General features: G+C 44.1%; 1 protein-coding gene across 1 annotated transcript in view; it reads right to left on the bottom strand.

Moving 5' to 3' along the window:
• LOC101357633 (arylacetamide deacetylase-like 4) overlaps nucleotides 1-13,891 on the bottom strand; it is a 53,353-nt gene extending 39,462 nt beyond the window's left edge. The window contains 3 exon segments of the mRNA XM_004377294.1: nucleotides 1,357-1,420; nucleotides 6,498-6,720; nucleotides 13,724-13,891. Of these exon segments, the coding sequence (XP_004377351.1) occupies nucleotides 1,357-1,420; nucleotides 6,498-6,720; nucleotides 13,724-13,891 (455 nt within the window).
• Between the last annotated feature and the right edge of the window lie 244 nt (nucleotides 13,892-14,135).

Here is a 14,135-nt window from a genome sequence, read left to right on the forward strand (position 1 = left end):
ATGAGAAACTATCTGTTCTGTAAGCCTTCACCTGAAGTACAATAAAATATTAAAAAAAAAAAATTAAAATTCAAGCTAACTCACGCTTGAATCAAGACTGGGATAATGGAAAAGGAATGAATTTTTAAAAAAGGAACAATTTGGCTAAGCTGCTTGGATTAGAGATTTTGTTAAAAATTATTGTGGTCTTAAATCTTTGAGGTTGTTATCGTATTGTTGATTTTGTCCTTACATTCTATAATTTAAAAGCATCAAATAAGATGTCAGATGTGTAATATTCAGTGGACGAAACTGATAAGAAAGATGACATCTTTATCTAGTGGTTTTTAAAACTTCATCTGAGCAATAAAATTATTTTTTTTTCTATTGAAATTATATAAGGAGCCCTTTGGACATGTTATCAGGAGGGACCAGTCCCTAGAGAAGGACATCACGCTTGCTGAAGTAGAGGGTCAGTGGAAAAGAGGAAGACCCTTAACGAGATGGGTTGACACAGTGGCTGCAACAATGGGCTCAAACATGGCAATGACTGTGTAGACGGGACAGGACTTGGCAGTGTTTCATTCTGTTGTACGTAGGGTTGCTATGAGTCAGAACCTACTTCACAGCACCTAACAACAACATGTTAAGACAGAGGTCCCCAGTCTGCAGAAAATTCCACTGCCTCAAGCAGCTTGCTTGGCTTGCCCAGTAGCTTTACATTAAAATCCTGGTTTCCCACCCCTTAACTGCTCCAAACTAGAGGAAATTGGTGGAAACTGGTTTAGGCACCATGTTGACATTCAGGATAACCTTATAGACCTCATACATAGTAACCTCTTTGCCTCTGGACAGAGTTTAACTACCATTTTCTGAACATGCAGTGCATGAAGTTATATGTAAACCACATTGTGCCTGTAGTATGATTAAGAATGTTGCTGATGTTACTTGTATGAACTTCCTACTTGTAAACTCCTTAAAAGTAACCTACCCTCTTGCCCTCCCTGATCAGTTTTTCCAGCAGCAGCCCTGACTGTTCCTTTCCTTGTGCAATGTAAAGGCGCATTTCCACTCTCCCACCTTGGTCTCTTGTTTATTGACTGAAGTGAGTCCCACTGAGCAGAACCTGGGGTTTCCACCAGGCAACATTTCAATATTCAATATGCCGTGATTTCATCCATTCCCCTGTTAATGGGCATTTGGGTTGTTTCCATGTTTCTGCTATTGTGAACATCGCTGTACCTGTGTCCAGGGGTGCAGGGGCAAGTGTCCCTCCCAGTGCTTGGAGAATCTCCCTCTGTTCTACAGATAATCTGTTATTCACCCCTCACCTTCTCCCACCCATGCAAAATCCACCAACCTTCTCCAGTGACTCACCTGACTGACAACACCACAGAGTCTGTCTCCTGGGCCAGAAAACAGCACAAACTGTGGTAACAATCTGCAAGACAAAACCATTCATGGCAGCAGTGGCAGATGAGGAGCCTGTAGGGAAGTCCAATCCCTTTGGGGCACGGCACCCCCACCACAGCCCCCAGAAAGAGCCAGCCTACAGTTTTGGCACGATGCTGGTGTGTGGTGTGATGGTCTCCCTTTGTTCCTATTCTTGCCTCCTCTGTACTGACTGCCGGCCAGCTGTGCCTGGGCAAAGCCTAAGAGCTGGGACAAGTTGGACACCCGACATCTGCCGTTGATCTCCTGAATGCTGGACCTGGATGTGCCTTGGGGCTCACCTTCTGCAACTTGTTTTTTTCTTTTCAGTAGGGGAAACTGAGGACCAGAAAGTCTTGTTGACTGAACCCAACAGAGCCAAGACTAGGGAAGTAATCATTCCTCTCTGGAATATCAAAAATAATTATATATATATAGTTCCTGGTTGGTTCAAAGGTTTAATGTGCTCAGCTGCTAACCAAAAGGTTGGTGGTTTGAGTCTACCCAGAGGAGCCTTGAAAGAAGGGTCTGGTGATCTACTTCCAAAATCAGCCATTGAAAACCTTACAGAGCACAGTTCTACTTGGAAACACATGGGGTCGCCATGAGTCAGGAGTCAAGGTTCACTCAACAGCAATTGGTTTTGTGTGTGTGTGTGTGCCTGTGTGTGTGTGTGAGTGTGTGGACCCTTGGTGGCACAATGGTTAGGAACTCGGCTGCTAACTGGAAAGTTGGCAGCTCAAACCTACCTGGCCACTCCAGGGGAGAAAGAAACTGGTAACCTGCTCCAGAAAACATTACAGCCTAGAAAACCCTCTGGGGCAGTTCTACTCTGTCACATGGGGTCACTATGAGTCAAAATCGACTCCATACCACATGACAACATATATATATATATGCCACATATATATACATACACACACACACACACACACACACACATACACACATATAAACATTGACAGGCAGTTAATTTGACTCATGGCAACCCCATGTGTATCAAAGCAAAACTGCACTCCATAGGGTTTTCAAGGCTGTGACCTTTCCAAAGCAGACTGTCAGTCCTTTCTTCCGAGGCACCTCTGGGTGAGTTTGAACCTCCAACCTTTCAGTTAGTAGTTAAGCACTTAACCGTTTGTTTCACTCGGGGGCTCCTAGAGATAGAGATAGATAGATATACAGATATATAAAAGAGATATAGATATATACATTATATGTCAGCACACACACACACATATGCATACAAATGTTATTAAGAAATAAACAGCAGTTGCATGGAATGCTGCTATTAGCAGAGTGGTAAATATGAAGTTCTCAGAAGGCAGGTCTATTAACTGTCCTGGCACAGTTCCAGACACAGAATCTGTGCCAGATAAATACATCTCTAGCTCGGTAGTTCTCAACTTTGGCTATAGGGAGAAGCACTAGGGAGTTTTTACAAGTCCCGATGCCCAGGCTGGACCCCAACCAGGTACATCAGAATCTCTGGGGTGAGGGCATGAGCAGCAGGATTTTCTCCATCCTCCAGGCGAGTCCAAGGTTCAGGCAAGATTGTGAGCAACTGATCTAAGAAGCAGAGCTGGCAGTGGACCCCTGCTTCACTAACACTGTTTGAGGGAGGTGACAATAAGCCAGAAAAGGAGGTGGGCCACTTGAAGGGTTTGGGTTTAGGTTGGGTTGGAGGGGCAGCTCCTGAGTCTAAGGTTCTGCACCAGTAGGTCTCAGCCCTGACTGTCCATTAGAGACATCTGGGAGGTTTTTAAAAATACCGATGCCCGTGCCCCATGCCCTGGTGGCACAGTGGTTAAGCTTTTGGCTGCTAACTGAAAGGTCAGAGATTGGAACCCACCACCCCTCCGGGGGAGAAAGATGTGGCAGTCAGCTTCCATAAAGATTACAGTGCTGGGAACCCTACAGGGCAGTTCTACTCTGTCCTATAGGGTCAGTATGATTCGGAATCCACTTGAAGGCAGTGGGCTTAATGGGTTGGGCCCTACCCCCAGAGACCTAAAGATTTACAGCCTCAGAAACTCTTAACGGAGTTCTACTCTGTCCTACAGGGTCACTATGAGTTGGAATCAACTCAGCAGCAAAGGGTTTGGTTATGGGCCCTACCACGAAGCCTTGGTGGTGCAGTGGTTAAGCACTCCAATGCTAACTTGCATAGGGCCTGGGTGTATTATTTTAAAGCACAGTCAAGGTGAAGGTCATTGCTAGACATGATTGGGCCCCACATACTTTTTCCACTGCATCACCCCCTCTGTCACACTGACATTCTTTCTTCCTTCAAGCACAAGTCACTCCTGTTCAGGGCATTGCACTTGCTGCCCCTTCTGCTTAGATTTAACAGGGCTGGGACTAGGGTAAAGCAAGTGAAGCACTCTCCTTGGACACAAAATATAAGGGGGCAAAAATATTCAGTAATCAGGATAAATAATATTTTAAAACAATATTTTTAAAAATCAAAATGAATGCAAACACAAAAAAAGCCATGATTACCAAAATCTTAAAATTTTAAATAAAGACAGGATCCTACTTTGTACTTCCACATCATACCTTGCCCAGTTGGATCCTGCCTTTATATAAACTTTTATATTTTGTTCATTTTGTGTGTGTGTGTGTGTGTGTGTGTGTGTGTTTTGCATTAAGATATGATTTATCTTGATTACTGAGTTTTTGGCATCCTTTACATTTAGAGCCTCGCTTGCCTCACCCGAGTCCTCGCCCTGACTTAGAATGCTCTTCCCCAGCCTCTGTAGGGCTGCCTTCTCATCTGTTGGGGCTGAGCTCAGATTTTACCTTCTTGGAGAGGCCTTCTCTGATTGCAAGAACTGAAAAAGCACTCTATTCCATCATCCTGTGTTATCAGTATCTGAAATTACCCTACTTATTTGTTTTCTCATCCATTGTCTGGCTCCCTCATCTGGCTGTCAGATCCATGGTGGCAGGGGCTGGGTCTTCCTTGTTCCCACTGTGTCCCCAGGACCTGGCAGAGGGTCTGACACAAAGTAGGTGCTCAGTCAATATTTCCTGAATGACCCTGGTTTTACCTTTGAAAATGGCATTATCCCTCAACAGATGAAAGGTAACAGTTCCAGGCAGCTGATGGGGTGCCCACAAGTGCCTCCGAAAGGGGCAGTGATCTTGGACAAGGGTGAATCCCATAAACCAAAACAAAACCAAACCCATTGCTTGTCAAGTCGATTCTTTCTTATAGCGGCCCTACAGGGCAGAGTAGAACTGCCCTCATAGGGTTTCCAAGGCTGTAATCTTTACAAAAGCCAACTGCCACATCTTCTTCCCACCGATTGGCTGGTGAGTTCAAACCACCAATCTTTCAGTTAGCAGTGGAGCCTTTAACCAACATACCACCAAGGCTCCATGGGAGGGTCCATAACCAAACCCTTTGCTGTTGAGTTGATTCTGACTCATAGTGACCCTATAGGACAGAGTAGAACTCCCGTAAGATTTTCTGAGGCTGTAAATCTTTAAGAAAGCAGACTGCCACATCTTTCTCCCACAGAGCGGATGATGAGTGGGAGATATTCATGGTTAACTTTTGAAAGCACAAAAAAATCCGGTTGTAGAGTGACCATTGTTATATCTACCACCAGGTGGCAGTATACCTGACTCTCAGGGAAGTTACATAAAGAGAGAAGCCCACTGTTTATATCAGCAAATTTCCTGACATGTGTCCATCCACCCATCCATAAATCCATACAGCCATCTACCCATTCAGTCATTCATAAGCCCATTCTTTCATTCAATCATTTACCCATCTGCCCATCCATTTATTCATTCATCCATCTCTCCACCATCATCCATTCATCCATCCATTTATTCATTAAGTCCATTCTTTCATCCAATCATTTATCCATCCATCCATTCATTCATTAATCCACTCACCCATTCATTCATTTATAATCCCAGTCACGCATCCGATCATTTTCCCAGCCATTTATTCATGCATTCATTCATTCTCTCAAAAAGTAAAAACAACAGGTCAAGTAACAAACAATAAGGATACAGCAATGAAAATAGCAGAGGTCTTCCCTGCACTCTTGACATTTCCATTTTTAGTGAGAGAAGACACACAATAAACAAGGAAATGCACAAAGGAGCAAGACAAGTTCAGAATGACAAGTGCCATGAGGAAAATTAAAAAGGATAAAGTCAGCGATGGAGATACGGGATAGGGTGGGACGGCCAAGTGGGCAAGGAGAGTTCTTCAGGTAAGATGTTCAGGGAAGCCAGTCTGAGGAGGGATATTTGAGATAAGACTGAAAGAACAAGCAGAAGCCAGTCATACAAAGTCTGCGGGACAGCTTTTGAGGCCAAGGAAATAGCAAGTGCAGAAGACTCAGGGTGGGTATGAGTCTGGTGCATATGAGGCACAGACAAGACAGTCAGGGTGGCTGGGCAGAGTGAAAGGAGAAGAAGTGGCAGGCAATGAGGCCAGAGAGGTCAGCAAGGCCAGTTATTTCAGGTTCTCAGAGGCTGTGGGAAGAGTTTGGATTTTATCTAAGGGCATTGGAAAGCCACAGGAGGAGTACAGCACAGGAACTTCAAGTTCTGACTTGCATTTTTTTTAAGACCCTCTCTGGCTGTTGAGTGTGGAATAGACTGTGAGGGGCAAGAGGTAAGACAGGGAGACCAGTTGCGGTGTTGGGGGCTGGAGTCTACAGTGAGAAGATGGTGGCTTGGATCTCAGTGGCACAGCTGAGCTGGAGAGAAATGCATGGATTGGGGCTATATTGTGAGAGTAGAACATTCAGGACCAGCTGACAGTTGTGAGTGAACAGGGAGAAGACAAAAATCAACACCCAGTGTCACGAAAGCCCCACCATGGCACCATCACTGCCTTCATTTTGACCAAGACTACCATATTATAAGAATGAAAAAAAAAAGGGTTTTCCCATGTAGATTTGAACACCATTGCCGACTTCCACTCAAAACTTTTGATCTGGACTCCCTACAAAATCTCCAACTACTGATTCCTTTGAGTTACTCCAAGAAGGTTCTCCTGGGAAAGGGTGGACAAGGTTGTGGGTGTAGATGAGGTTCTTCCTTTACATAGCCATATGGACGTGCCTTATCCAGGCTCCCTAATGCCCCGCCCCCTACATAGTAGAAGATGATGCCCTGCCAGAGGCTGGAGGACACTGCCTTGGGCTGGAACAATCTCATAGGTATTATCCCAAAATGCAGGTTGGTTACCACAAGCTTAGGATCCTTCTTTACTATTATGCAGTCTTCCAAAAAATGGAAAAATTTGGGAGAGCAAATTCTCAACTTCTCAAGTATATTGCCCTGTTAGAGGTAACAGAAAGAAAGAGGAACATTAGGAGGGTAGGACCAGCGGGTGGGGGGTAAATGTTTCCTTGCCACTTAGAATTGCTAGACCATGGGCAGTGCACACAGTTAACACACTCGGCTGCTAACCAGAAAATTGGAGGTTTGAGTCTACCCAGAGTCACCTCAGAGGAAAGGCTTGGCAATCTACTTCTGAAAAACCAGCCATTAAAAACCCTATAGAGCACGGTTCTACTCTGACACATATGGGGTCACCATGAGTAGGAGCTGACTTGATGGTAACTGCGTTTCATAATTGCTATGACGAGGATGCTCTTGCAGCTTCTCGTCTGCCTCCTGCATGTACAGAAGGCTCATCAGGAGGCCATGAGCTCTGGGCTGTGTCCAGATGGAGGGTTGGGTTTTCAGACTTTTCTTCCCAAAAGCTATTGGTTGAATAATGGTGTGAATTTGCCACAGAGCTAGCCAAAGTTTGGGCTGAGTGGGAAGAAGTCATTGAATTGAACAAAGCCAATTGTTCAAAGCAACTGGCCATCAACGTCACTCTCCTTGGCTCTGGACTGCGCTCTACCTAGCCTGAGATGGCAACAACCGTTCGTTCATCACCTGTGTCAACACTCTTCATTGCATACAGCAGCTCTGGGTTATGACAGATTCTTAAGTTGTGTCTGTGTTCAACAGAGACGTATTGCATTGGGCAAATCTGCTGCAAAATACTTCTTTGAAGTTTTAAAATGCAAAGATGTCACTTTGATGACTAAGGTGCACCTGACCCAAGGCCTGGTATTTTCAGTGGCCTCATATGCTTGTGAAAGGTGGACAATGAAAAAGGAAGACAGAAGAAGAATTGATGCATTTCAAACTGTGGTGGTGGCAAAGAATATTGAATATACCATGGACTGCCAAAAGACTGAATAAATCAGTCTTAGAAGAAATACAGGCAGAACGCTCCTTAGAAGCAAGGATGATGAGACTTTGACTTGCTTACTTTGGACACATTATCAAGAAAGGCCAATCACTTCAAAAAGACATCCTGTTTGTTAGATGGTCAGCGAAAACAAGGGAAACCCTGAATGAAATGAATTGGCACAATGGCCACAACAATGAACTCAAACATATCAATAATCACGACGATGGTGCAGGACCAGGCAATGTTTTGTTCTGTTATACGTAAGGGGGCCATGAGTCACAGCCCAATCTACACAACTAACAACATGTACAACAGAAAAGCATCCTGTGATCAGTTAGGGAAGTCTGCAGTGGGCTCTGGTTGGCACAAACAGTTGAACACTAGGCTACTAACTGAAATATTGGCAGTTTGAATCCACCCAGAAGTGCCTCAGAAGAAAGAGCATGGCCATTGAAAACCCTATGAAGCACAGTCCTATTCTGAAACACCTGCAGTAACCATGAGTCAGACTCCATGGCAACTGGTTTGTTTGTTTGTTTGCCTTGGGCTCAGGAGGAGGGAATAATGGCACAAGAGCTATATACTTGCCAAATGTGAAACTAATTCCATTGTTTTCAAACTTATATGGTCACTTTAATTATAAACAAATGAATACCCGAATATTTCATGATATATAATTACAGGTCATCATATTTCATGTATTAAGTACATTTCAACCATTTTGGATCATCTCTGTTCCATACACACTGAGTGTCTACCTTTGACATGAGGAAAAGAGTATAAGGATGAAATAACGAAAATAATAACAGCTGACACTTACTAGACACCTACAACATGTCGGTACTAGTCTAAGTGGTTTGGATTATTAACTTGCTTCTCAGCGACCTTGTAAGGCAAGCTCGATTATTATCTCCATTTTGTTGTTGTTAGTTGCCGTCAAGTCATCTCCAACTCATAGTGACCTTGTGTATAACAAAATAAAACATTGCCCAACCTTGCAACATCCTCACAATTGTTGCTATCTTTCAACCCAATGTTGCAGCCACTGTGTCAATCCATCTCATCGAGGGTCTCCCTCTTTTTCACTGAGCCTCTACTTTACCAAGTATAATGTCCTTCTCTACTGATTAGTGAGCAAAGTAATGGATAACACATCCAAGTAAGGAAGACAAAATCTCTCCATCCTTGATTCTAAGGAGCATTCTGGCTGCACTTCCTCCAAGACTCATTTGTTCATTCTTCTGGCAGTCCATGGTATATTCAGTATTCTTTGCCAATATCATAATTCAAATGTGTCAATTCTTCTTTAGTCTTTTTTCACTGTCCAGCTTTCACATGCATATGAGGCAATTGTAAATACCATGGCTTGGGATCTCCATTTTACAGATGTGAAAACTGAGGCATACCAAGGTAAAGTGACTTGTCCGAAGTTGTTCAACTACTAAGATGCAAACCTTGTACTCTCAACTGGAAAACTAGAAAGAGTTTGGGTTTTGGAGTCAACAAATCTGAGCTTAAGTCCTAGCCCTACCACCAATTAACAGGAAGAGCTTGGGCATTACCTTCTCTGAGCAACAATTTCCTCCATTTATAAAATGAGGAGAATGGTATCCACACTCTGAGGATGAGATGTGACTACTCACATGAGTGTCTCATGGGTAGGTGCAAGCCCTGCCCTTTCTCTTGCTTGGTCTTGTCCCAAGTCTTATGGGGATGTCCCAATGTTTTTCCTCCATGGAGCAATCCCCTAAGGCTTAGATTTCTCAATAGAGAACTCAAAACAAGACCATTATTTCCTTGTTTGAGTTGGAGGAGAGTGAGGAGATCTGCAAGGTGGGGATGAGCTGCTTTTCCACCACTTGACTTACAGCACAGCACACCAAGCCTCTGGGCTGAGCCTACTTGGACCTTCAGCAGCTCAGCTATGAGCACTCTGATGTCAGGGCTCTTCCAATCTGCTCAGGTTGCCTCCTCAATGGTGGTTACCCCACACAATCTAGACTCATTTATAGCTCACACTGTTCCATGGGAACTTTGCTTACCTATCCACCAGCTGGGTGGACACCAACCTAACTTTCATAATCAAGCTCCAGGGTCATCTTCAATTGAAGTCATACCTGACCTTTCCTACACACCCAACCGGGATGGCTGCTGCGCCACTAAGGCCCTTCAGAGTCCCTAGATGACTTGATTATAAGGATATGATCATCCATGTGTCTCCCTGCCATCAAACCAAATGCTTCTCATGAGCAAAGTTTGCATCTCATTCATCTCTTCGTCTCCAGCATCTAGAATAGTGTTTATTTAAGAGATTTTGAACAAATCAGTGTGAGGCTAAAAGTCTCTAACCATCATATTCTGAAAGGTCACTAGATATAGTCATGAAGTTTGATTTATTTTTTTGTTTTGTCTTCTTGTTTTTGTTTTTCCAACAGTGAGTCCACATTTTCCAGAGCTGATAATTTAGGACAGAGGCAAAGAGGAGAAAGATGAATTATTACTATTACAGGAGGTGGGGCCAAGATGGCGGAGTAGTCAGACGGCTTCCTATATCCTTTTTACTTGGAAAAACAAGTGATTCGATTGTATATGAATATCTAGGAGCCCTGAACAAGGCAAAGTTGAGGAATTGGACTGAGTGGCAGGGGAAAGAGAGAGACATTTGGAAAAAGCGAGGAGTTGCCAGACCTGACTCAGCGGGAGCCGCAGCTCTTCAGCCCGGACAGGCTCGGGGTGTGCAGTGAGGCGGGCACACAGCTCCGCATGCTGGCTCGGGAGGCAGTTTCCACGTCGAGAGAGATCCGGCAGCAGAGATTCTGCTTGGACACTCCGAACCAGTGAAAAGCAGCACCCAAGTGGCTAAAAATAAGTACATGCGTGTGGACTTTTGCAGGGATTTAAAAGAAAAAAAAAACCCATTTGGGAAAAACCTCTCTCCCATTTACCTCCTCCCTCCCCACTTTGTACTGGTCTGGCTGGCTTCAGAGATCTCTGAGTCCCCTGGGCCGGAAATAGATCCCATAAGGCACCCTGACCCATTCTCCTGGCCTTGGAGAGGGAACAAATTAACAAACAGGGAAAAAATAAGCTACTGGCTCCCCTACGCCAGGAACTCAGGGTTGGCACAGCAACTTTGCCTAGGCAGAGGCATAAGGGGTCCACAGACTTTGAGTGCCTTCCACCCCTGTATAGACTTGTGTGGACCCATCTCAACAGTGTAAGCACTCACTACCACAGTACAACAGGGTAAACACCTGAAGTCTAACTTCAACTGTTTCAACTGTGAAGTGGAAGATTTGTGACGCCTGACACTGCTCTGCCCTTTAAGCAGGAGACTTACCGGTCAGCATCAGGGGCTTGAGGACTGGTGGCTCCACCCATGCCACCTAGCCACCTGCTACAGGGGTCCAAGAATAAGTGGTGCCCCCAAGTCTTTACAGCCAACAGAGTAGGGTGCTTATAGTCCAGCTGCAAAACTCACCTATCTACTCGCTCTAGGGAACAGGGACACACTCACTTTCCTTTCAGACACTCAGGGGCAGCCATCAGACCCCTGCCTTGCTCAGCACATGACCCCCTACTGCAGCCAGATACCTGTGCCTACATGAACCACCCATGCCTCTCTAAGACTGTAGGTGAGAACCTGCACCACACACTTGGTGACCAACTGCCTGGACACCTGAGCTGAATCCATACAGGAAAATTTAATGGACTCCTGGGTGCACATACTTAGTTACAGAACTAACTACCTGGTGACAGGACGTTAGAGTTTCAAAGATGCCAATAATCAAACTAGCGCACACGAGCAGCCTATTTGGCATATCAAAATAAAACAAGAAGCTAGGACACACTAAACAAATATAGAATTATTACTGTTATAAATGGGAGCATCAGAATTTTAGGAATGCCGAGGTTCAAAACTTTAAATAGATACTGAAACTCCTTTAAAAAATATTCTAGCAGTGTTTGCCCTTAAAATAGAATCAGGCAAACAACTCAATTTTTTTTTTAAATTGTACTTTAGATGAAGGTTTACAGAACAAATAGTTTCTTATTAAACAGTACATATATTGTCTTATGACAATGGTTATAACATGTCAACACTCTCCCTTCTCGACTTGGGTTCCCTATTACCAGCTTTCCTGTCTCCTCCTGCCTTCTAGTCCTTGTTCCTGGGCTGTTTTTCCCTATTAGTCTCATTTTGTTTTATGCGGCTGTCTAACCTTTGCTTGAAGGCTGAACTTCGGGAGTGACTTCATTACTGAGCTAAAAGGGTGTCCAGGGGCTATACTCTTGGGGTTTCTCCAGTCTCTGTCAGGCCAGTAAGTCTGGTCTTTTTTTGTGAATTAGAATTTTGTTCTACATTTTTCTCCAGCTCTGTCCAGGACCCTCTATTGTGATTCCTGTCAGAACAGTCAGTGGTGGTAGCTGGGCACCATCTAGTTGTACTGGACTCAGTCTGGTGGAAGCCGTGGCAGTTATGGTCCATTAGTCCTTTGGACTAATCTTTTCCTTGTATCTTGTTTTCTTCATTCTCCCTTGCTTCCGAAGGGGTGAGACCAGTGGAGTATCTTAGATGGCTGCTCACAGGCTTTTAAGACCCCAGATGCTACTCACCAAAGTAAGATATAGAATATTTTTCTTTACAAACTATGTTATGTCAATTGAGCTAGATGTTCCCCAAGACCATGGTCCCCACAGCCCTCCACCCAGCAATTCGGTCCCTCAGGGAATTTGGATGTGTCTGTGGAGCTTCCATGACCTTTCCTTGTACAAGTTTTGCTGGCTTCCCCAGTATTGAAACAACGCAATTGTTAAAAATGAGTGAAAGACTTGAGAAAACATTTCTCAAAAAAAGATAAACAAATGGTCCACAAACACATGAAAAGTTGTTCAACATCATTAGTCATTAGGGAAAAGCAAATCAAAGTCATAATGAGGTACTATTTCAAACCAACTAGGATGGCATTTTCAAAAACAAAGCAAACCAGAAAATACCAAGTATTGGCAAGGATATGGAGAAATTAGAACACTCAAACATTGCTGTTAGGAATGTAAAATGGTTCAGCCACTGTGAGTTAACATAGAATGTACATATGACCCAGCAATTCCACTCTAGGTATATACCAAAAAGAGTTGAAAACAGGTTCTCACACAAGTATATGTACACACATGTTCACAGCGGCACTATTCACCATAGTCATAAGGTAGAAACAGCCAAGATGTCCATCAAAAGATGAATAAATTAATATACATACTATTCATACAATTCAGACTTTTTTGTAAATGAAGTATTGATATATGCTACAGTGTGGATGAACCTTTAAAACACTATACTAGGTGAAAAAAGCCAAATACAAAAGGTCACATATTGTGTGATTTACATGTCATATCCAGAATAGGTAAATCCATAGAGACAGAAAGCGCATAGGTGGTACGAAAAGCAGAGGGAAGGCGAGAATGGGTAGCAACTGCTTAACCTCTAGGTAGTTTCCTTTTGTCCTGATGACAGTGTTTGGGGATGAGATAAAAGTGGTGGTTGCACAACACTCTGAACGCACAAAGTGCCACCAAATTGTTCATTTTAAAATGGCTAATCTCCTGTTATGTGAACTTACCTTCATAAAATAATGTAAAATCAATAGTATTTGATATATTATTCTTTGTATCTTAATAAGACTGAAATCATCGATAGAAATTTCAAGTCTGTAATAATATCAGGAACTACTACATCTTCGAGGAGTTCTGGTGGCACAGTGGTTAAGCGCTCAGCTGCCAACCAAAAGGTCAGTGGTTCAAACCCACCAGCTGCTCTGGAGGAGAAAGATGTGGCAGCTTGGCTCCGTAAAGATTTACAGCCCTGGAAACCCTATGTGGCCGTTCTACACTGTCCTACAGGGTCACTATGAGTCAGAATCGACTTGACGGCACCCAACAATAACATCATTATATCGTCTCCTGCAAAGATTTGATAAACATACAAGGGGTCACCATGAGTCTGAAGTGACTCGACAGCAACTGGTTTTTCTAAGGTACAGAGAGAGAGGGAGAGAGCCCCCAGCACAGGACAGGGCCTGGGCGCAAACTCACCAAGGTGATCACATACAGAAACACACAGTGCAGAAATCTTAGCTTGGCTCGATGCTGCAGGGTAGCAGGGATATCCGCAGTGAGGAAGTGCTCAAAGACAACCCATACAACAACCCCCAGGAGAAAGGTGGGCAGCACCACAAGTGGCACCAGCCATAGGACACCCATGCTCTGAGGCCGCCAGACACTGGAGAACCAGCTCAGGAACTTGTGCAAAGAGGACCTAGCCTGCATATATGGGTTACCTCCTCCCATATAACCTTTTTTCCAGCTGTCCCTGATACAGTGGCCTGGCTTGGTTTCTTGGAGGTGCCATAAACACAACTGGGCCCCTGGGAGCTAGAAGGTCCTGCTTCCCCCAGGAATGCAGGGACCAGGGAAACTCACCCTGTTGGTTGGGGGAAAGCTTGGG

Source organism: Trichechus manatus, unplaced genomic scaffold (genome assembly GCF_000243295.1).
Source record: "Trichechus manatus latirostris isolate Lorelei unplaced genomic scaffold, TriManLat1.0 scaffold00048, whole genome shotgun sequence".
Classification (NCBI taxonomy): Eukaryota; Metazoa; Chordata; class Mammalia; order Sirenia; family Trichechidae; genus Trichechus; species Trichechus manatus.